A 24,659-nucleotide genomic window follows, 5' to 3' on the forward strand; every position below is an offset into this window, starting at 1 on the left:
CCCAGAGCTGGAGTTCCTAAGGCAGTCCTGCATTGAGTTCAACGCTGACCGGCAACTCCTGCAGTGCTGCCGATGCCAAACTGTATCGGTCTCTGCCATTCCTTTGGATTCATCAGCTGTGCGGAGAGGGAGAGCCTGCTACACGGAGCAACAGCTCGCTCTCCGTATCGTACTGCCCTGGCTTGTGTATCAGGTGGACAGCTGGGACACATCTATGGTAAACCCCAACCAATGGAGGGCCTCATTATCACCTACAGCACAGAAAATAATGTCAACATGAGAATATTAACAGATAAAGTATTCTGTAAATGTGCAAGTTAATGTAAAATACATATACAACATATGTTAAATATACAACAGCATACTGCCACTGGTGCTGTCATTAATAATGTGTACTGGGAGGTAGCAGGGTGTTCAGACGTCTCACAGTCTGGGTGAAAAAGCTGTTTCCAAGCCTAACAGTCATTGTCTTGTACCTTTTGTCTGACTCTATGAGGTCAATGAGACTGTGAGACAGTCGGGAGGGATCATTGATAATCCTAAGGGCTCAGTGAGCACAGTGCTCCAGGGATATGTCCTGGATGTGGGAGTTGTGGTGGGGGGGAGTGGAGTGAGGATTCTCTCCACAGAAATACAGAGAAATAGTGAATCATGCATGTGAAGAAATAAGATGCTGGAATGTGCAACAACAACCTAGGTACTGGAAGAACTCAGCAGGATAGGCAGCCTCAGTGGGAAGAAAGGAATCTGTCTGTGTTTTGAGTCAAACCCCTGTTAACAGTTTTGACTTGAAACAGCAACGGTTTCTCTCCTTCCGCAGGTGCTGCATCACCTGCTGAGTTCCTCCAGCACCTAGTTTGTTGAACTGTAAATGAGTTTGGGATTCGGTTTAAAGTTGCAGCATTCAAGATTAAAGATTGGCATTATTTGTCACCTGTACGTCAGAACATTGAAAGATACAGTGATGTGTCATTTGTGTCAAATTGGCTAGGATTGTGCTGGAGGCACCCGCAAGTGTCACCACACTTCCACTGCCAACAAAGCATGTCAAAAATTTACTCACCCTAACCTGTATTTCTTTGGAATGTTGAGGGAAGCAGAGCACCCGGACATGGTTAAAGGGAGAGGGTACAAGCTCCCTATAGACTGCAGCGGGAATCGAACCCTGATTGCTAGTGTGGTAAAGCAATTGTGTTCATTGCTACACTACTGTGTCTCCTGTTAGCTAGAATACTGTGTTAGAAAGAACCTGGCCATAAACTGTCTTTAGTGGAACAACCACATAAAATGGAGCAGCTCTCGACCAACTTTATATAGTCAGTATCACCATCCGTGGTGGCATGTTCCACACACCTCCCGCTCTCTGGGTGGGGGGAAAAAAACTTGCCTCTGACATCTCTATACTTTCCTCCAATCAAACCTGCTTCCATCACCACCTACGCTCCACCTAACTGGTTACATCACCGTCTGGTACAGAGGGGCCACTGCACAATATTGGAAAAACCCGCAGAAAGTTGTAAACTCAGCCAGCTCCATCATGGGCACCAGCCTCCCCAGCATCCAGGACACCTTCAAAAGACAATACTTTAAAAAGGAGGCGTTAAGGACCCCACCTCACCCAGAACATGCTCTCTTCTCATTGCTACCATCAAGGAGAAAGGAGGGGGGCCTAAAGACCTACACACATCATTTCAGGAACTGCTTCTTCCCTTTTGCTATCAGATTTCTGAACAAACAACATATGAACACTTATTATTTTTATTTCCCTCTCTTTTTGCATTAATTACTTAATTATTTTTATTGTAACATAGTTTTTATTATTAAGTATTGCAATGTACTTCTGCCGCAAAACAAATTTCACAACATATACCTGTGATACTAACTTGATTCTGACAGCACTGTTGCAAAATACTTGCCTCATAAATCTCCTTTAAATATTCCCCCGTCACGTGAAACTGTGCCCTCTAGTGTTGACATTTTCAGTCTGCAATGAAAGACAAACCGTTCGATGCCTTTTCATTCTTTACATTCATAGTCAATGCTGTAATTTACAATGGTCTATTACATTCATTCCCATCAGTAGCATGGCTGCCTCTCCTGAGGAACTCTGGGCTGGTACACTGCTCCAATGGTAATTGAGGGGCTCCCTCCCTCTCCAGCAGGAGAAGAACCCTACACTGTGGTCCTCCCTCAACACTGCCCCTCCCTCTCCAGCAGGAGAAGAACCCTACACTGTGGTCCTCCCTCAACACTGCCCCTCCCTCTCCAGCAGGAGAAGATTTACACTGTGGTCCTCCCCCACTGAGCCCTTGGGATAGTGGCACCAAACTTCAGTGTGTTCCACAGCACGTACTCCTGCGGCCTGAACTGTGCCAGTCGGCAGCATTCTTCCACAGCAGACTAACAAGTTTTGGGCAGACCAAAGAATGTCTTTCATTGAGAAGAAGATTTTGCAGCAGCACCTGATGTTGACTCTGTATGCGTCCCCGAGAGATGTAGATCAAAGAGTCCTCTGTCACACTTTCTATGATGAATCAATAAAAATTGGTGGGGTGGAGGTCAAAGGGGATACTTCAGATTTCTCTAGGCTCCTGAGGGGGTGGAGGCACTGCTGCTCTTTCTTGGCCATGATGTCTACATGGTTGGAGCAGGGCAGGTTACAACTCCACTGGATCAATAACTCTACTGGGTGTTTTTTATAGATCACCCAATAGTAACAGGGCACGTGGCCAAGTGGTTAAGGCATTCGACTAGTGATCTGAAGGTTGTGAGTTCGAGCTTCAGCCGATGCAGCACGTTGTGTCCTTGAGCAAGGCACTTAATCACACATTGCTCTGCGACGACACCGGTGCCAAGCTGTATTGGCCCTTGCCTTTCCCTTGGACAACATCGGTGTCGTGGAGAGGGGAGACTTGCTGTATGGGTAACTGCCGTCTTCCACACAACCTTGCCCAGGCCTGTGCCCTGGAGAGGACACTAGACTTTCCAGGCACAGATCCATGGTCTCGCAAGACTAACGGATGCCTTAACAATAGTAACAGGGACATTGAGGAGCAGATAGGAGACAGATTCTGGAAAGGTGTAATAATAACAGGGTTGTTGTGGTGGGGGATTTTAATTTCCCAAATATCAATTGGCATGTCCATAAAGCGAGAGGTTTAGATGGGGTGGAGTTTATTAGGTGCGTTCAGGAAGGTTTCTTGACACAATATGTAGATAATCCTACAAGAGGAGAGGCCTAAGTTGTGGTGATTTCCCAGGACAAAGCTGACCATGGTTGAATGTTGCAAGACTGATCAGGGTGACAGAGTGCAGAATGGTACACGTGTGAGTCAATCCCTTTATCCTGTTCACCAAAGGACAGAGTCTCACATCAGTAAATGTACTGAGAATTAAACGAGCACACAGTGGCCACCTTATCAGCTACACCTGCTCAGTAATGCCAATATCTCATCAGCCAATCATGTGGCAGCAACTCAATGCATCAAAGCATGCAGACATGGTCAAGAGGTTCAGTTGTCGTTCAGAGCAAGCATCAGAATGGGGAAGAAATGTGATCTAAGTGACTTTGAAAGTAAGTTACAAGAGGTCCAGGTCTGGTCTTTGGAAAGCCATCTCGCAGACAAGGTGGCTATTCCGGACCAAACTTCAAATCAGTGAGGGATGCTCGACAGTTGTGGCAGGGATTAAATACCATCACCTTTTATAAAGTTGAATCAAGTGACATTGGAGTCAGCAGGGCTTCGCTTCCAGATGAGCTCAGAGCCGTCTATGTTCACCCTGACTGTCAGAACACGGAGGAACCATCACAAACCCCTGCATCCTGATGACCCCATGAAGCCATTGTGCAGTGTTCAGGTGGGTGAACCCAACACAAAATTTGGCCCAGGTGGGGAACCTGGCCAAATTGTTACCCTGGGCTTACCTGCTCCATGCCGATCAAATTCCCATCCAAGTTAGTCCCATTTCCTTGTGTTTGGCCTATAATCTAAACTTTATATACTGTAGCTTTCTACTGAGTATCACTTATACTATTGAGAATACAAGATATAGGAGAATTAAGCCATTCGACCCATTGAGTCTGCTCCATTATTCCATCATGGCTGATTTATTAAACCTTCCAACCCCAGTTCTCCTGCCTTCTCCCTATAACCTTTGATGCCCTGACTAATCAGGAACCCATCAACCTTTGCTTTAAATATACCCACTGACTCAGCCTCCACACACATCTGTGGCAATGAATTCCACAGATTCACCAAACTCTTACTAAGGGAATCTCTTTTCTAAATAGACGTCCCTCTATTCTGAGGCTGTGCCCTCTGGTCCTGGACTCACCAACTATAGGAAACATTCTCCCCACATCCACTCAATTATAGGACTATTGAATGGTCTCCTAATAAGATGGACTCTTGGCCCCGCAACCTTGCACCATATTGTCTGCCTGCACTGCACTGCATTTTCTCTGTAACTGTAACACTTTATTCTGTGTTTTGTTATTGCTTTCCATTGTATTACATCAGTGCACAATTGTATTGAATTCGATGACATGCATATGAGTTATTCACTGTACCTTGGTGCTTGTGACTATGATAAACCAATTTAACAATAATGTGAATGCTGCTTATCTGAAGCTGCAGCAAGGAAGTTTTTCATTGCATACGTGCACATGTGCATTGACAAGAAACAAAACTTTGACTTTGACCTTCCCTATCCATGTCTCACCACCTTTTGGTGGAAGTATCTTTTTGAAGAAGAAATCTAACCCGGGGTGTCTGAGAAGCTGATAAAGGCAGGTAATCTAACAGTATGTTAAAAGAACACAGTCAAACACCTGAAAGCTCAGCTGAAATGCTGTAAATTTGCCAATGGCACGACTATTGTCAGCAGAACCTCAGGTGGTGACGAGGAGACGTACAGGAGAGAGAGAGATCAGCTGGTTGAGTGGTATCTCAACAACAACCTTGCTCTCAATGTCAGTAAGACCAGGGAACTGATTGTGAACCTCAGGAAGGGAAAGACAAGGGAGCACACACCAGTCCTCACTGAGGGATCAGCAGTGGAAAAGATGAGCAGTTTCAAATTCCTGGGTATCAACATAGCTGAATATCTACTCTGTGTCCAACACATCGATGCAGTTACAAAGAAGGCACAACAGTGGCTATATTTCATGAGGAGCTTGAAGAGACTTGTTATGTCACCAAAGACTCTCACAAATTTCCTCAGAGCATTCTGACTGGTTGCATCTCCATCTGGTAAGGAGGGGTGGGGGCACTCTGCAGGATTGGAAAAAGCTGCAGAAAGTTGTAAACTCAGCCAGCTCCATCATGGGGCCACAAGCCTCCTGGCATCCAGGAGACTTTCAAAAGGTGATGCCTCAAAAAGGCGGCATCCGTCACTGAGGGCCCCCATTACCCAGGACATGCCCCCTTCTCATTGCCACTGTCAAGGAGAAGGGGGAGGGGCCTAACAACCTACACGCATCATTTCAGAAACAGCTTCTTCCCCTTTGTCATCAGAATTTTGTACGGACAATGAACACATGTACACCACCTCACTATTTGTGTCTTCTTTTTTTGCTCACTTTTTGCACATAGGTGTGCAAATATACACACAGGTGTGTGAGTGTGTTTGTATAAATACTACTGCAATTTATGTTTTTATTACTTATTGCAATGTACTGCTGCCACAAAACAACAAATTTCACAACACACACCAGTGATACTAAACCTGATTTTGATTCATAGGAGGCTAAGAAAGAAGTAGTGATAAATGGATGTGTATACTTGATGGTGGAAATGGATGTGTGCAATATTTCTGATATACAGTATCACTCTAAGTATAATTGGTTCCTTAAGGTTGTCATTGCCGGGGCAGGTGACGGGGACAAGCTGCTACTACCTATTAAAAGCACCCAATGGCGTACATCTCAAATGGCCTCTGACAACTACGTCCAGCTCCTGGCCCTTATGCGTGCCATAACAGAACCATTTCTACTGGCAGGAGAAGGGGCAAAGATGGGTTACTGGCACCTCAAGCCCAGCTGCTACAGGCAGGTGGGGCTTGTTAGCTGTAGTTGGCAGCTCACCGAGGAGAAGGAAAACTGATTTTAAGTCTTTGCTACCTTGCTGCTATATCCACTCATGGGAACGGTTTCATGAGTAAATTCCGAGGAAAAATCAGAGCTGGAATCCCTAAGGCAGTCCTATGTTGAGTTCAATGCTGACTGGCAACTCCTGCAATGCTGCTGGTGTCAAACTGTATTGGCTTCTGCTGTTCCTTTGGATTCATCAGTAGTGTGGAGAGCGGGAGTGGGCTACATGGGCACAGCTTGGTCCCCATTTCGTACTGCCCTGGCTTTTGTGTACAACGTAGACTGCTAGGACTCAACATCCCATCCATGGTCAAACCCAACCAGCCGAGGGCCTGAGATATGATTCTATCTTGAGTGAATAAAGGAAGATTGGAGTGGTGTAGCTGTGCAATGCTTTAAAGATGATGATCTCTTGAAAAGAGATTTCAACTACTGCACAGAGTCTTGTCATCTTCAGAAGTTTTCTGATGACTCTGCCATAGTTGGATGCATCAGCAAGGGAGATGAGGCTGAGTACAGGACTACGGTAGGAAACTTTGTCACGTGGTGTGAGCAGAATTATCTGCAGCTTAATGTGGAAAAGACTAAGGAGCTGGTGGTAGACCTGAGGAGAGCTAAGGTACCAGTGGCCCCTGTTTCCATCCAGGGGGTCAGTGTGGACATGGTGGAGGATTACAAATACCTGGGGATACGAATTTACAATAAACTGGACTGGTCTAAGAACACCGAGGCTGTCTACAAGAAGGATCAGAGCCGTCTCTATTTCCTGTCGAGACTGAGGTCCTTTAACATCTGCCGGACGATGCTGAGGATGTTCTACAAGTCTGTGGTGGCCAGTGCTATCATGTTTGCTGTTGTGTGCTGGGGCAGCAGGCTGAGGGTAGCAGACACCAACAGAATCAACAAACTCATTCGTAAGGCCAGTGATGTTGTGGGGATGGAACTGGACTCTCTGACGATGGTATCTGAATAAAGGATGCTGTCCAAGTTGCATGCCATCTTGGTCAATGTCTCCCATCCACTACATAATGTACTGGGTGGGCACAGGAGTACATTCAGCCAGAGACTCATTCCACTGAGATGCAACACAGAGCGTCATAGGAAGTCATTCCTGCCTGTGGCCATCAAACTTTACAACTCCTCCCTTGGAGGATCAGACACCCTGAGCCAACAGGCTGGTCCTGGACTTATTTCCCAGCATAATTTACATATTACTATTTAACTATCTATGGTTTTATTACTATTTATTATTTATGGTGCAACTGTAACGAAAACCAATTTCCTCCGGGATCAATAAAGTATGACTATGACTAAAATGTGAAATGTTGGATTCTAAAAGGCAAGGTAGTGGCAATATGATAAACATTATTACCCTTTATCATATAACCTGTCCCGAAAAAGCTGAACATAGAGTTCTCTGGAAGATGGACATCAGAACTGAAAATGCTAGAAACAGTCAGCAAGTCGGGCAGCGTTTATGAACGCTGAGTCCGGCGCTTCGTTCTCCGGAAAAACCCGAGTTGCCGATGGTCGCTGCACGACGGGATGAACCGAATTGTGACGGAATTTACCGAACAGTATATGGGCGGATCTCCGGAAGTTGCCGAACAGTATCTGGGCGGATCTCCGGAAGAAGCCGAACAGTCTCGGGCGGCTTTCCGGAAGTTGCCGAACAGTCTTTGGCTGCCCTCCGGAAGTTGCCGGCTTGCCCGGCGGGTTTGATGCCGTTCCCCGAGCGGCCGCAGTAACCTGCTCGGAGAAACCCGCGCCAACATGAGGGGAAACGTGAGGATTTTACTGGTGGGAGAACGTGAGTAAAGGCAGACGGAGTGAGGGGAAAGTACACGGAGGGCGAGCAGAGAGTACTGACGGACAGAAGTTCGGGCAACCGAGTGAGGCGGGAGGGAGAGAGTGAGTCAGTGAGGGTCATTGTGAGTGTGAGAGAGTGGGGAGGGGTGAGGGAGAGTGAGGGGGAGAATAGGAGGTGAAGAGACGGGGGGGAAGAAAAGGGGCAAAAGGAGGAGAGAGAGAGAAAGAGAAGGGAGGGAAGATGTTGGAGGGAGAGAGGGAGGAGGTAGAGGGTGAGGGAGGACAGAGGGAGGCTGGAGGGAAGGTGGGAGGGTTGGGACTGGAGGGAGGAGTTGGGATTTTGGAAGTGGAAAGAAGCGATGTGAGTTGTCCCGGAGTAACTGTGAGTAGTCTGTGAGGGAGGGGGTTGGCTTGTGACTGGAGAATGGTCAAATGCAGGAACAGTCAGCCTTCAAATCTCCGCAGTGAAAAAAACACTCAACAGGTAGCATCTGTAGGGAGAGAAAATAGTTAACGTTTTAGATCATCAATCCTGTCTCAGAACTGGAAACGTGAGAAAGCGAGGTGTTTTTCAAATTGCAGCCGGGGGAAGGGTTGGAGAGAACAGAGGAGACATCTGGGACAAAATCAAGACCAAGATAGTCCATTTAACACAAAAATTTCTGAGCTGTGTAAATAATGAATAAGGACAGTTAGAGAGAGATTAAAATAACTGAGAGAGATTCCCTTCCCGAGAGAATCCATGCCTTGTGAACAAGGAAGATAATCTCAGTCGTACATTTTGTCTGGAGCAGATGTGATGGGAGATAAGTTCAAGGTTACTGTCTCTTGATTATACACATATACAACCAAATGAAACAACGTTCCTCCGGACCATAATACATATATGACACACATACCACATAAAATAAAATATCACCACAAATAATAGTCATAGTAGTCATACTAATATACTTTAAAATGCGTATAGTGTGTAGTGCAGGTAAACGGTAAACAGCTCGCTGCCCGAGTGACGAGATCTCGGTGGTGACAGGGTACTCATTAGTCTCACAGTCTGAGGGAAGAAGCTGTTACCCAGTCTGACAGTCCTAGTCCTGATGCTCCTGTACCACCTCCATGACAGTAGAGGGTGGGATGAAAGTTTGCACAATTTTGGATCAGGGAGGGAGGAGACTGATGGGCTATGTGAAAATGAGAGCAGGGTGAAAACTGGCAGTAAACCTAATGGCATTTTGAGTTCTGTATGACTTCAGCAGGCAGTATTGTAGTTGTCACTGGAAGAGAGGGAGAGTGGCCAGGGTTGGATAGAAACCTACAATACTTCCATCAAAACAGTACCACAGGAGCTACTGGCACCGGCACAGCTTCATCCACCAGGGCATCAGACTGATACAACTGTATCTCTATGTTATATTGACCGTCCTGTTGTACAAACTACTAAATTGCACATTTAGACGGAGACATCACGTAAAGATTTTTACTCATGTATATGAAGGATGTTAGAAATAAAGTCAATTCAATTTAATTCAGAAAGGTTCAAAATTCAAAGTAAAAATTATTATCCGTATACATACATGTCACCACATACAACCCTGAGAGTCCTTTTCTGTGGCATACTCAGCAAATCTTTAGAATAGTAACTGTAAACAGGATCAATGAAAGCAAGAGCATCGAAGGCAACAAACTGTTCCAATGTAAATGTAAATAAATAACGAGAGCATGAAATAACAAGATAAAGAGTCCTTAAAGTGAGATCCTCGGTCATCTACCTCGGTCATCTACCTCGATAGATGAGTGTAGTTATCCTCTTTTATTCAAGAGTCTGATGGTTGAGGGGTAGTAACTGTTCTTGAGCCTCATGGTGGTAGAGTTCATCTTGGGCCAGTACGAATTCCCCAAGTTGCATCTTAGAGTCAAAATTGTTTGAATTAATTTCCGGACCACAAGTGTAAAGGAGAACAAAATAATTGTTACTTCAGCTCTGATGCAACACAAAAATAACACAATAATAATTAAAATCTTAATAAAGAGATAAAATAGCTTTTATACACGGAACAGGAGTGTTTGTACATCAGCTGACTGACAGGAAATGATAAAATAGTTGTGGTTGGCATTGTGGACAGGTGGGTTAGTGGGTGGAGGTGTTGATCAGCTGTACTGCTTGGAGAAAGTAACTGTTTTTGAGACTGGAGAAAGTGAATAGAGCTGAAGGTGAAGTTGTTCAATGTGGGAGATAAAAAGAGAGATCACAGACATAACAAACTGTTTCTTGTGAGAGGGTAATGACCTTCTATCTGTTCAGCAATTAATGCTTGTTTCTTCTCTTTATCTCTCCAGCTAAAGTTGGCAAAACATCACTGATTATGTCCTTGGTCAGCGAGGAGTTTCCCGAGGAGGTGAGTCTGTCTGGATTTTATGGAAGCAAGCAGGCATGCAGTGTTGTCGCTGGAATGTGCGGCGACACTTGCCAGCTGCCCCCAGCACGTCCGTAAACATAAACAACTCACTTCACTGTACGTGATACATAAATCTGAATCAGATCAAGTGTGGTTTTATGTCCTCACTTACCCACCTGCCCCTACACTTGTCATTGCCCAGCAGTGTCCAATTCTACGGTACTGTATTTTCCTACCAATTGGCTACGGTAGGAAACTTTGTCACATGGTGTGAGCAGAATTATCTGCAGCTTAATGTGAAAAAGACTAAGGAGCTGGTGGTAGACCTGAGGAGGGCTAGGGCATCGGTGACCCCTGTTTCCATCCAGGGGACATGGTGGAGAATTACAGATACCTGGGGATACGAATTGACAATAAACTGGACTGGTCAAAGAACACTGAGGCTGTCTACAAGAAGGGTCAGAGCCGTCTCTATTCCCTGAGGAGACTGAGGTCCTTTAACATCTGCCGGACGATGCTGAGGATGTTCTACAAGTCTGTGGTGGCCAGTGCTATCATGTTTGCTGTTGTGCGCTGGGGCAGCAGGCTGAGGGTAGCAGACACCAACAGAATCAACAAACTCATTCGTAAGGCCAGTGATGTTGTGGGGATGGAACTGGACTCTCTGACGGTGGTGCCTGAAAAGAGGATGCTGTCCAAGTTGCATGCCATCTTGTCAATGCCTCCCATCCACTACATAATGTACTGGGTGGGCACAGGAGTACATTCAGCCAGAGACTCATTCCACTGAGATGCAACACAGAGCATCATAGGAAGTCATTCCTGCCTGTGGCCATCAAACTTTACAACTCCTCCCTTGGAGGGTCAGACACCCTGAGCCGATAGGTTGGTCCTGGACTTATTTCCCGGCATAATTTACATATTACTATTTAATTATTTATGGTTTTATTACTATTTAATTATGGTGCAACTGTAACAAAAACCAATAAAGTATGACTATGACTAATTCCCAGCTTGTCCTGGAACACCTGTTGTTGGAGAAGGTTCAGCCCACGAGGAATAACCCAGTAAGAGTTGTTGTTGCCAGAAGAGGGAAGAAGACCTAGACTGGATATTGCATTTGATTTGCTGTGTTAAAGGGATTTTTGATCCCGATAAATATATATATTAACAAATTGGCTTATTATCATTACAAGTACTGAGGTACAGTGAAAAACTTGTCTTGCATATGGTTTAGGCAGACAGATCATGACAACTCTGCATTGAGGTAGTACAGGGTAAAGCTATAACAGAATACAGAATAAAGGGTTACAGTTACAGAGAAAGTGCGGTGCAGCAATAAAGTGCAAGGTCATAACGAGGTAGATGGTAGTCAGAATCAGGTTTATTACCACCAGCATGTGATGTGAAATTTATTAACTTAGCAATGGCTGGTGAGTGGCTTTGCAAGAGCTGAGATTATGAATTGGGTGTTTCCTTGAATGGTTTGTGCAGCCTGTGGATTCCACAGGTATTTATTTTGGCATGTTGGAGTACAGTTGACCAGATCTTTCAGTTCAGACTCCACACCTCTGGGTGTGGAACAGCTTTCTCCTCTCACAATGAGTCTACACAGCTCCTCCCCCGCCTCTCTTAGTGACTGATGCCCTGTTAGGTTTGGACGAGGCAGGAAGTAAATATGACGGTACAGCAAGATAACAGGCAGGCACACGGTATGTTGGTCTTTATTTTTTTTGTGTAAGCAAGTCTCCTGTGGATTGATTGTGACCCTGTGCAATGAGGTACCTTCACTGCAGCCCCTGGCAGAGATAGGACAGGTCAGGAGTTGGTTCTTGAGAGCATCAGATGGGGGAGTAAGCAACAGAATCTTTGATGAATCCATGTTTTCCAATATCCTTTAACAGACAAGAGGTCAATCTTCTGTTCAAAGTAAATTTATTATCAAAGTACATAAATGTCATCATATACTCCCCTGAGGTTCATCATCTTGCAGGTATTCGCAGTAAGTAGAAAGAAACAATGAAAAACCACACACAGCAAAGACAGCAGAGAAACAACCCATGTGCAAAAAACAGAAACTGCACGTGCAAAAAAAAAGAACATTAAATAAATGAATGAATGAATGAATAAATATCGAGAACTGGAGTTGTAGAGTCCTTGTAAATGAGTCCGTAGGTTGTGGAATCTGTTCAGTGCTGAGGTAAGTGAAGTTATCTGCTTTGGTTCAAGATTCTGATGGTTGAGGGGTAATAACTGTTTCTTATCCTGGTGGTGAGGGTCCTGAGGCTCTTGTATCTTCTTCCTGATGGCAGCAGCGAGACGAGAGCATGGCCTGGGTGATGGAGGACCTGATGGCAGCAGCGAGACGAGAGCACGGCCTGGGTGATGGAGGACCTGATGATGGATGCTGCTTTCCTGCGACAGCGCTCTGTGTAGATGTGCTCAGTGGTGGGGATTGTAGGCTTGATCATAGAGACACAAATAGAATATGCTGGAAATGTGTGCAAGGTGGTAAGAAGCATGGATTGAGTAGACAGTCAGAGGCTTTTTCACTGGGTGGAAATGGCTAAGAGTGCAGGGCACTGGAAAAATGTACAGGGGGGATGTCAGAGGTAGTTCCTTTACACAGAGAATGGAACGCCCTGCCAGTAGTGGTGGTAGAGGCAGATACATTAGGAGCTTTTATGAAACTCTTAAATGTGCACAAGGATGAGAGAAAAATTGCGGGCTATATAGGAGGGATGGGCTAGATCAGGGGTTCCCAACCTGGGGTCCACATACCCCTCGGTTAATGGTAGGGGTCCATGGCATAAAAAAGGCTGGGAAACCCTGGGTTAGACTGATCTTAATAGGTTAGAATGTCAGGACAACATGGGCTGAAGGGCCTGTGCTGTAGAGTTCAATGTTCAGTAGGCTGGGGTAGAAAGGGAGTTAATGTTTCAGGCCATTATCCTTTTGTCAGAACTAGTATCAGATATCCCACCCTGCAAAAACTAATTTCAGGGAGGTAGCACCTTCAGTTTGCGGGAGGTGGGATGTCTGCAATAGAGTAGCTCCTTAGCAGCTGGCCAGCTAGTTTAAATAACGTTAGCTATGCTAATGAACGAATAACACCTGTTAAACTCACCTCAACATGTCTTTTACAGTCTTAACCCACCATGGGCAATAGAAAAGTCATTGTTGCAAACAGTGCAGCGAGCAACACTGTCATTATTTTGACCCCTATTAGTCAGGGGTACACTTTAGTGTAGTCTGGGGTGATGTACGCTTTATATTTTCTTTTTTTGGAACACTCTGCCATGGCGCGCTCTCTCTTGCTCTCGTGTTCTCTCTGTCACTCTCGTGCTCTCTCTTTCTCTCTCGATCTCGTGCACTTGCTCACGCTTTCTCTCTCATTCTCTCTTGCTCGCTCTCAAAAAATCAATTTCTGGGATATTGTATATAATTTGCGGGCAACAGGGAGCCACTATCAATATGCGGGAGACTCCCGGAACTTCCGGGACAGGTGGGATATCTGCTAGTATTCAAAATGAAATACGTTTTAAATTGCAGGGAAAGAGGAGGGGTGGAGAGAACAAGTGTACCTGTGGTTGGATGGAGACTAGGAAAGACCGTATGTGACTAAAGGTGACGATAACCAACTGAGGGACGTAGTGAGGGTTGCTAATTGCTACTGATATGTCTAAAGGAGATGTAAAAAGAGAGAGAGATGAATGAGACTATAGAGAAGAGAAGAAACTATAAAATGGTGGAACTGAGAGGTAGGAAACAGTGTTATTGCTTTAAATCCGAAATGAAAGGGAATGCTGAAAATACCAATGAGGTCAGGCAGCGTCTATGGAGTAAAACCTTCATCAGAACTGAGGGAGGCCTCAGAACTCAAACATTGCTCCGTTTCTCTCTCCACTGATGCGGTCTGACCTGCTGGGGGCTCCCCATGTTTTCTGTTTCCGTTTCAGATTTTCACATTTCAGGTTTATTTGCTCCCCTTGCGCGGGGTTAGAGTGCTTGGAGCAGGCTGACTGACTGTGATCCATTCACGCTTTGTTCGCTAGGTGCCAGCACGTGCAGAAGAGATCACAATCCCTGGGGATGTCACGCCAGAGAGAATTCCCACTCACATCATTGATTACTCAGGTAAAGGATCAGCCTCAGTTCCCAAAGAGACTCTTGAAATTTGTCCCATGTTGCTGTCTTTTAAGCAGCTTGTATTGTATTAATTAAAAATGAGCTTTGTCACATGTACTTGAAAACATACGGTGAGATGTGTCGTTTGTGTGAACGACCAGTACTGTCCAAGGATGTGCTGGGGGCAGCCCGCAAGTCTCGCCACACTCTGGCACCAACATAGCGTTTCCACAATTTACTAATCCTAACCCATACATCCTTTGGAAACCAGAGAGAGCACCCAAAGGAGATCGACCCAGTCACAGGGAAAACGTACAACTCCTCCCAGACAGCAGAGGAATTGATCTTCGATCAGCACAGACAGCAGAGGGAATTGATCTTTGATTGCTGGCACAATAAAGCATTAAGCTAACCGCTATGCTGCTTTGCTGCCCCACGTTAACCCGGTTCAGTGAGTTGCACTGTTGCTTCTGGCTCCCAAAATTCAGGCTTATACCCAATCTAGAGACCTGAGCACAATATAGGCTGAGCTACAGGACAGTACTGAGGGAACACTCTTATACCTTTACATTAAATGTTAAACAGATACCGTGTCTCTTCATTGATAGACAGAACAGACCCGGCAGAGAGTATCTTGTGGGTGAGAAGAGGAGTTTCTCTGGTGTTTTGGACAATATTTGTTCTTAAACCATCATTATTGAAACGGGTGATCTGCTCATTATCTCCTGTGGCTCCTTGCTGTGTGCAGATTACTTGACACTGGCCAAGGCTCACCAGGATGCACACCCAAATGTTCAGTCTTGTGTGTGATGTTACAGTGTGCAATTCAGTGTGTTAGTCTGCTCCACGTTGGGTGTTCTTTAAAACTGACACTACAAAAATCAGTGATGCCCTGCCTGTAAACCAGGGTCAGCTGCAGCACCCTGACCTCCACCTCAGTACACAGCAAGGGCAACATGGAAGCGCAGTGGTTAGGGTAATGCTTCACAGTGTCAGCAGTCACAATCGGGGTTCAATTCCCGTGACCGCATGGGTTTCCCCCTACATTCGAAAGACGTATGGGTCAGGGTTAGTGAGTTGTGGGCATGCTGTGTTGGTGCTGCCCCCGCATATCCTTGGACTGTTGGTTGTTCACACAAACGATACACTTCACTGTATATTTCAATGTGTATGTGACGTATAAAGCTAATCTTTATCTTTCATCTAATCTTTATTGAATAAATTGGCTTAAATTAGGGATTAAATTCTTTGTGCAAGCCCAGGTAGATCAAGGGGAGAGCATGACAGTCTTGTTTGTAACCTGAATTTGCACAGATGTTGAGGAAGGACTGGTATGCTTGATGTTGCAAGGTTACAAAACCCAGGAGCAGTCATTTAAAATTGTGTGTGTAGGATCTTTTCGCAGAGAGTGGCAAATCTTTGGAATTGTCTGCCTCAGGGGTTGTGGAGTTTTCTGGGACTTGAAGAGGAAGTTAATAAATTTTTTAAAGCAGGGAATTGAGGGCATTGGGAAACTTGGAAAGTTAACTAGTTGGGCTGTGTTGGTTGTTGATGCAACTGATGCATTTGACTGCATGTTTCAATGAACATGTGACAAACAAAGCTATCTTTCTTTTTATTGCCATGTTGCTTGGTGTCTGTTCAGAGTGCACCTTGGGTGTGAGCAGTGTGTGAGTTGGTGCAAGCGTGTAACACTGTGTTTATTTGTTTGCAGCCTCAGAACAGACAGACGACGAGCTCCAAGAAGAGATTAACCGGGTAAGGGCCTCCCAGGGTCGGAGCAGAGACATATTTCACAGCTGTGGACTGTCGTGTAGAATTCTTTATAAGCACACACACATTCAGGCAAAGGAGGGAATTATTTATTGGCCGACTGCTAATCAATGGAGAACCTTGTGCTGTTGCCTGTTGCTGTGGTTACCTCCGACAGTCAGAGAATGAAGGGCTGTTCATTCCCTCCGGCTCCCCAGCACCTGCTGAAGCTGACTGAGTCTCCAGCAGCCGACCATGTCAGTGCCTCCAACACCCACAAACACAGGCCTCTGTTAGTCCAGTGACACAGACTAACCAACAAGCTCATCATCAGCCATTGGAGTTCTGAGTGGACAGTCAATCAATCAATTAATCAATCAACCGGCTGGTGGCATAGTGGCATCAGTGCTGGACTTTGGGGCGAGAGGTCCCGAGTTCGAATCCGGCCGGCTCCCTTGTACGCTCTCCATCCATGCCTGGGTTGAGTGTCGAGCTACCAACTGACCTTGTAAAACAAAAACCTGGAGAAGGATGGGCTCCATAAGGTTTCAGATGCCCAAGACACGGCGTATGACACGGCATAGCAAAAAGTTTGTTATGACTGTGCCCCGACGACTCCACCAGGAGTTAAGGGTGTGCGCACGCACACACACACTCTCTCTCAGTCACTCACTCACTCATTCTATTAGTCTACATTACCTCACTTTTTTTTCTTTTTTTGGTCTCTTTTTGCATGACATGACTTATTTAATTTAAATTTTAAAAAAATATATTTTAAAAAATTGCCTCAAAACAAATTTCATGACATATGTTGGATATTAAACCCAATTCTGATTCTAAATCTCAGACTGGGACTGAGAGGGTTCACTCACAATGGTTTAGAGCTTCATTGCCTTATGGTTGCTGTTCACTGTTTCCCTCTCTTTTCCCTTCTTCACACTCCTCACTCCCTTACCTGTTCCACCCTGAATTTCCCTCTCCCTTTCCCCCCACAAACTCCCACTGGGAACTCAAATGAGAAGTAACGTAGTCAAGGAAGTTCCTGCTCACCTCAGTCTTGTGGCTACCTTCCTACCCTCTCACTATGCATTGCTGGGGAAAGAGTTCCTAAAGCAAGCATTCAAATGCCCACCCCCCCCGAATCAAACATTTCACAATCATTCCTAAACTAAGCGTAGCCATGCTTTTTTTCAGGATCTGCCAGGCTTTACTTGCGTACACAACTTAGGCACTCTTATCCTTCACAAGGGGAGGCTGTGTCACTCCTTGGACCTCTGTGAATTTTCAGGATCCTAGGGCGAAACCTCCATGATCAATCCTCTTTGGCTCTGTTTTTTTTTGCAGGCAAATGTGGTCTGTGTTGTGTATGATGTAAACCAGGAGAGCACCATTGAGAAGGTACAGTGCATTAAAATTATCTTGTGTCTGAGCTCATTAAGGAATGATGCACTCAGTGTCTACTGAGTGTATGTTCATGGTCTTCCGCTGCTGTAGCCTGTCCACTCAATGTTTGACGTGTTGTGCATTCAGAGATCTCTTCCTACACCACTGTTGTGATGTGTGGTTATTTGAGTTACTGTCACCCTCCTGAAAGCTTGAACCAGTCTGACCCTTCTCCTCTGCCCTTCGTAATTAGCAAGTCAATTTTGTCCACAGAACTGCCACTCACTGGACTTTTCTTTTTGTTTTTCGCACCAAACTCTTGTGTGTGAAAATCGTGGGAGATCAGCAGTTTCTGAGACACTCCAACCACTCTGGCACCAACAATTATTCAATGATCAAAGTCACTTGGATCACATTTCTTCCCCATTCTGATGTTTGGTCTGAATAACAACTGAACCTCTTGACCATGTCTGCATGCTTTTATGCATTGAGTTGCTGCCACATGATTGGCTGATCAGATATTTGCATTAACGAGCAGCTGCACCCAATAAAGGGGGTGGCTGAGTGTATACCACATTAAACTGTTTTTTCATATAGCAGGTATAGTCTAGAATTTTGCTTTTTTTACCTTCTGGTTTAGTTCTGTGTCACGAGGCTGCAGATCCTAGAACTTCTGTTTTTATTCTGGTGATTTTTTGACACAGAAATTCAGAAGTTAAAATTGAGACATTATTGAGTGTTACAAGAGCAGAGAGCCAAAAAAGAAAAAAAGCAGGTAAAGAACCAAAAAGTTATGTCATCTTATACAAAAACTAGTTCTGACTTAAAAAGATAACAGCATTCCGGTGATTACAGTTAAAATGGGCAGATTCGAGTGACATGACATCTGCTACGGAAAAACTAAGCTTCTAGTAGCTATACTAGTTACTGGGAAATTCACTGAACAGTTCACATATATAGGTAATTATATAAAAGTACAAGTAAGCATAGGAAAGATTAAGAGGAAGATAAAAAAGCAGTGCATAAAATGCTGGAGGAACTCAGCAGGTCAGGCAGCAGCTATGGAAATGAATAAAACAGTCGACGCTTCGGGCCTAGACTCTTCCTCAGAACTGGAAGGGAAGGGGGAAGACACCAGAATAAAAAAAGTGGTGGGCAGGGGAGGGGGCTAGTTAGAAGGTGATAGGTGAAGCCAAGTGGGTGAGAAAGGCAAAGGGCTGGAGAGGAAGGAATCTGATAGGAGAGGAGAGTGGACCATAGGAGAAAGGAACGGAGGAGGGGACCCAGTGGGAAGTGATAGGCAGGTGAGAAGAGGGGGAATAGAAGTGGGGAGGGGTAGGGAAAAAGAACTTAATTGGAAGGAGCAATTGGTATTCATGCCATCAGGTTGGGTTCTGGTTTGCACTCTGGCACCTTCCCCCTTCCATTTCAGTCCTGATAAGGGGTCTTCGCCTGAAACATCAACTGTTCATTCTTTTCCATTGATGCTGCCTGACCTGCTGAGTTCCTCCCAACATTTTGTATGTGCTGCTTTGAGTTTCCAACATCTGCAGACTCTCGTGTTTAAGAGAAAAATAAGTTTTGAACTCTTCTCCAAGTTTCATCCTGAAAGATCAACATTTCCTCCGCCCCTTTCCCCAACAGCTGCAAACAGACCTGTGGAGCTCCTCCAGCAGATTGTTTGTTGATTCAATTCGGGGGTGTTTGTATTTCTCTTTTTTAACATTTGGCAAAAATCAAATATTCTTGATTAATCAGAAACAGGTTCAGATACATCTGTGAAGCAAACCTACCTAGCAACCGGTGGCATGGTGGCATAGTGGTCAGTGTAATGTTATTACAGTGCCAGTAACCCCAGGTTCAATTGTACCACTGTCTGTAAGGAGTTGATACGTTCTCCCCATGACTGCATAGGTTTCTACTGGGCACTGCGGTTTCCTCCCACATTCCAGAGACAGATGGGTTATTGGTCCCATGGATGTGATTGGGTGGTACGGGCTCATTGGATCGGAAAGACACGGTAGCGTAACGGCATGAAACAACCTCAGTGAAATGAGTACCAGTAAGTTCCCTCTGTCAACTAGATCACCATGTAATGCCTCTGTCTGTTCCATCCTGCACACACAAATGTAATTGCATTGTGGTCTGTATAAGCATGAAGAAAGCCAGGAGATTCTTAAGGCAAAGTTAATAAAATATAAAATTTGACAGCATGGTTTTTTTAAAATAAAAATTGTACTTTTACACCAAATAAGCCTGTAGAGTATTTTCCAGCTTTAACTGATCAAAACTACAAAAGTTAAATCTCTAATTACAAACAAAACCAGAAAACATGGGATTGGAAAGACCATAGGACATAGGAGCAGAATTAGGCCATTTACCCCATAGAGTCTGACCACATTGAGTCAGGTTCCTATTGAAACGTACAAGATTCTTACAGGGTTCAATAGCCACACATTAAAATGGCAAGTTAAAGTTCAATTTTGATTGTCGTTCAATCATACATGAATACCCATGAATGCAGCTAAACAAAACAGCATTACTCCGGGGCCAAGGTGCAAAACACAGTACTAACAACACAAAGCACATTTAGCACATGTAAGATATCAGCAAAATACAGTCACACATAAAAATATAGTACAAGTCCCTGAGTCCTTGAACGTTGCAACAGTCTGCAGCTGAACAGAATACAATTTGTCTGCTGAGCAAACACAGGAGGGCAGGCAGCACTGACTCCATCATGGATGCCGTGCCACACTGCCAGTGGAGTGTCTGACTCTGACGCCATCCCCCGGGCGGCTGCAAGCAGGTGACACCGTGACTTGAATCCTTGTCCTTGCTGTGACTGAGGCCGTGCAGCGCCCCCACTGTTCACCAATAAGCCACGTTCCAGACCACAGCAGCTCGCTGTTTGAGTCTTTGGAGTGGGGGAAAGGGCATCAGTCAGGTCAGGATGCATTGTCGACTCCACAATTCCAAATACAGTATGCGTAGGTGCAATGCAAAGGTTAACTGCAGCAGCAAGGCAGGTACAGAGCATAGAGACACAATATTTTAAACATAAAGTTTGCAAGAAAAGACACAATTTGAACAAAAATATTCATTGTAGTACAAAGTGATCATAGTGCTACTACGTTAAGTCAGTTGGTTCAGCAACAGAATGTTTAAAGGGAAGTAGCTGTTGTTTTGGATTTGGGACTTCAGACTTCTGTACATCCTTCTCATTGGTAGCTGTGAGAAGATGGCAGGCCCTGAGGGTGGGGATCTTTGATAGCTTTTGTCTTCTTGAGCCAAAGGGCAGTGACTTCTGGAGTAACTAAATAAGAATGACTTCTTTGATCACACTAAGAGTTAGCACAGGCATGATGGAGCAAGTGACTCCTGTGGCCAATTGAACAGGCAATCATCCTCGCTGTATTACAGAGGGAGTGCTTCGCTAGAAGAGGTGCCAGCTTTCCAATTAAACTTGTTGCTATTGAGTGTGTACTCTTGATCAGAGGTTCCCAACCTGCAGTCCATGGACTCCCTGCTTAGTCATAGTCACAGTCATACTTTATTGATCCCGGGGGAAATTGGTTTTCATTACAGTTGCACCATAAATAATAAATAGTAATAGAACCATAAATAGTTAAATAGTAATATGTAAATTATGCCAGTAAATTATGAAATAAGTCCAGGACCAGCCTATCGGCTCAGGGTATCTGACCCTCCAAGGGAGGAGTTGTAAAGTTTGATGGCCACAGGCAGGAATGACTTCCTATGACGCTCTGTGCTGCACCTCGGAGGAATGAGTCTCTGGCTGAATGTACTCCTGTGCCCACCCAGTACATTATGTAGTGGATGGGAGACATTGACCAAGATGGCATGCAACTTAGACAGCATCCTCTTTTCAGACACCACCATGAGAGAGTCCAGTTCCATCCCCACAACATCACTGGCCTTATGAATGAGTTTGTTGATTCTGTTGGTGTCTGCCTGCTGCCCCAGCACACAACAGCAAACATGATCGCACTGGCCACCACAGACTCATACAACATCCTCAGCATCGTCTGGCAGACGTTAAAGGACCTCAGTCTCCTCAGGAAATAGAGACGGCTCTGACCCTTCTTGTAGACAGCCTCAGTGTTCTTAGACCAGTCCAGTTCATTGTCAATTTGTATCCCCAGGTATTTGTAATCCTCCACCATGTCCACACTGACCCCCTGGATGGAAACAGGGGTCACCGGTACCTTAGCACTCCTCAGGTCTACCACCAGCTCCTTAGTCTTTTTCACATTAAGCTGCAGATAATTCTGCTCACACCACGTGACAAAGTTTCCTACCGTAGTCCTGTACTCAGCCTCATCTCCATTGCTGATGCATCCAACTATGGCAGAGTCATCCGAAAACTTCGAAAGATGACAAGACTCTGTGCAGTAGTTGAAGTCCGAGGTGTAAATGGTGAAGAGAAAGGGAGACAAGACAGTCCCCTGTGGAGCCCCAGTGCTGCTGATCACTCTGTCGGACACACAGTGTTGCAAGCACACGTACTGTGGTCTGCCAGTCAGGTAATCAAGAATCCATGACACCAGGAAAGCATCCACCTGCATCGCTGTCAGCTTCTCCCTCAGCAGAGCAGGGCGGATGGTGTTGAACGCACTGGAGAAGTCAAAAAACATGACCCTCACAGTGCTCGCTGGCTTGTCTAGATTGGCGTAGACACGGTTCAGCAGGTAGACAATGGCATCCTCAACTCCTAGTCGGGGCTGGTAGGAACCCCTACTTTAAATAGTTGAAAGGGATGTGCTCGTGATGTTTTGAGCAAAATCCACTACTGTCTAAAGCTTCTTACATTCCTGCTTTCACATTTGTTGCAGGTCACATCTCTCCCTTCTACAACAGGTGCAGTTCTTGATCTGAGAGTCTGTTTGTATCTATACAAGTGCATGTGTTTAGAGTTGCAACTGATATCTGGTGCAGCTGCCTTGGCACCTTTGTGTATGTTTACTTGTGGCATGGGAAAGTTGTTGAACATTGCCAAACATTTAGTAGCTAAGTGACTACAGAGTTGGACCTGGATACTTGAGATAATTGCTTTGTATGCTGATGATATTGTGCAGATATGTATTTAGTTTTTAACTTCAAAATTCTTGTCCAGGGAGCCTGCAAGGTTTATCCACTGCAGAGGCCTATTTTAGGCTGTAATTTAAACCTGTGTTACTGGACAGCTCGGTATCAATTTCTCTTTGGGTGGTAATACAGAAACACCTCCATAAATGGAGGTTGCTATGGCGATGAAGACGGTTTCAGTCCAACAGCCAGTTTTTTGGGGATTTTTTGTATTTTAACTTCATTGCTCTAACCTCAAGGTGATGCGTATCTTTCCACAAGTTGTCACACCTGCTGTCTTGCCCCCTCTTTCGCTAGTGTCCTACTAATCATAAACTGTGTGGTTCACATCTGAAAGGAAAAAGATTAATTTTATTTGTCACATGTACATCAAAACTTACAGTCAAATGCGACATTTGCATCAACAATGAACACAGTCCAACGATGTGCTGAGGGGGGATCTCATTGAAACCTTTCGAATGTTGAAAGGCCTAGAGAGAGTAGATGTGGAAAGGATGTTCCCATGGTGGGGGAGTCTAGAACAAGAGGGCACAGCCCCAGAGTAGAGGGGGATCCACTTAAAACAGAGATACAGAGAAATTCCTTTGGCCATAGGGTGGTGAATTTGTGGAATATTTACCACAGGCAACTGTGGAGGCCAGGTCATTGGGTGTATTTAAGGCAGAATTTGATAGGTTCTTGATTGGAAGATATCAAAGGTTACCAGGAGAACACCGGGGAATGGGATTGAGGAGGGGAAAATAAGGATCAGCCATGATTGAGTGGTGGAGCAGACTTGACAGGCCAAATGACCTAATTCTGCTCCTTTGTCTTATGGTCTTACGTGCTGTCAGCCCACAAGTGTCACCATAGTTCTGGCGCCAACATAGCATGTCCACAACTCACTAACCCGTACGTGTTTGGAATGAGGGAGGAAACCTACACAGCCATGGGGAGAACTTAGAAGCTGCGTACAGACAGTGGCAGAAATTGATCGCCAATCTTACAGATGGTGCTGTAATAGCATTACACTCACTGCTGTGCCGCCATGCCGCCCGATGCTCTGCCTTGGCGTGGTTGTACGGAGCAGACTCCTCATTACAACAGGACTTTGTTTTCCCAGAACATCAAACACATCAGCTTCACTTGCCCTGGAGTTTCTGGCCTGTCATACAGAGGTTCAGTGTGCAATATCCGTGCTTCTGAGAGGGAAGGAATGAGTTTGAATCCTATTCCAGAGACCTGAGGCTTCCAGTGTAATACCAAGGAATTCATCCACTCATACAGCTGCTGTAACACTCTAGAGCAGGGGTTTCCAACCTTCTTAATGCGATGGACCCCAACCATTAACTGAGGGGTCTGTGGGCCCCAGGTGAGGAACCTCTTCTCTTAGAAGAATGAGAGGGCGTCCGATTAAAGCTTACAAAATTGTGACGGAGTTCAGAAACTTTATGCAAGGAGGTCAGTTCTCCTGCCTGGACTGTCTAGAACAAGATCACAGTCTCAGGGTACAGGGCAAGATATATAGGACTGAGATGAGAAATTTCTTCATTCAGAAGTTGGTGAACCAGTGGAATTTATATCACAGAGGGCTGTGGATGGTAGGCCACAAAGAGAAGAAGGGAGATTAATTTCCAGGTGGGAAAGGCATAGAGGATATGGGGCGCTTTTGGGGATGTGATACTGAGATGGATGACTAACTGAGATAGTATTGAGTAGTGGAGCAGGCATGAAGGGCTGAATGGCCTATCACTGTGTTAAACCCATGGCCCGATCTTGGGTGGATGTAAAGTATGCTGTTATGCTGATTGGAAGTAAAATAAGTTCCACTAGCACCCTCTGGCTTATAAGACCATAAAACATAGGAGCAGAATTTCGCCATTCAGCCCATCAAGTTCTCTGCTATTCCACCATGGCTGATTTATAATCCCTGTCAACCCCATTCTCCTGCCTTCTTCTCGTAACCTTTGATACCCTTACCATTCAAGAACCTATCAACCTCTGCTTAAGTA

General features: G+C 45.1%; 1 protein-coding gene across 2 annotated transcripts in view; it reads left to right on the plus strand.

Moving 5' to 3' along the window:
• The first annotated feature begins 7,763 nt into the window (after positions 1 to 7,763).
• Positions 7,764 to 24,659, plus strand: part of LOC140203223 (mitochondrial Rho GTPase 2-like) — a 43,219-nt gene continuing 26,323 nt past the window's right edge. Inside the window, exons 1-5 of one of the 2 annotated variants that reach the window (XM_072269197.1) lie at positions 7,764 to 7,901; positions 10,238 to 10,296; positions 14,352 to 14,433; positions 16,139 to 16,182; positions 17,521 to 17,574. In XM_072269197.1, coding sequence (XP_072125298.1) covers positions 7,865 to 7,901; positions 10,238 to 10,296; positions 14,352 to 14,433; positions 16,139 to 16,182; positions 17,521 to 17,574 — 276 coding nt within the window. In that variant the 5' untranslated portion in view covers positions 7,764 to 7,864. The remainder of the gene's footprint in view (positions 7,902 to 10,237; positions 10,297 to 14,351; positions 14,434 to 16,138; positions 16,183 to 17,520; positions 17,575 to 24,659) is intronic. The other variant, XM_072269198.1, reaches the window with a different exon arrangement.

Source organism: Mobula birostris, chromosome 9 (assembly GCF_030028105.1).
Source record: "Mobula birostris isolate sMobBir1 chromosome 9, sMobBir1.hap1, whole genome shotgun sequence".
Lineage (NCBI taxonomy): Eukaryota > Metazoa > Chordata > Chondrichthyes > Myliobatiformes > Myliobatidae > Mobula > Mobula birostris.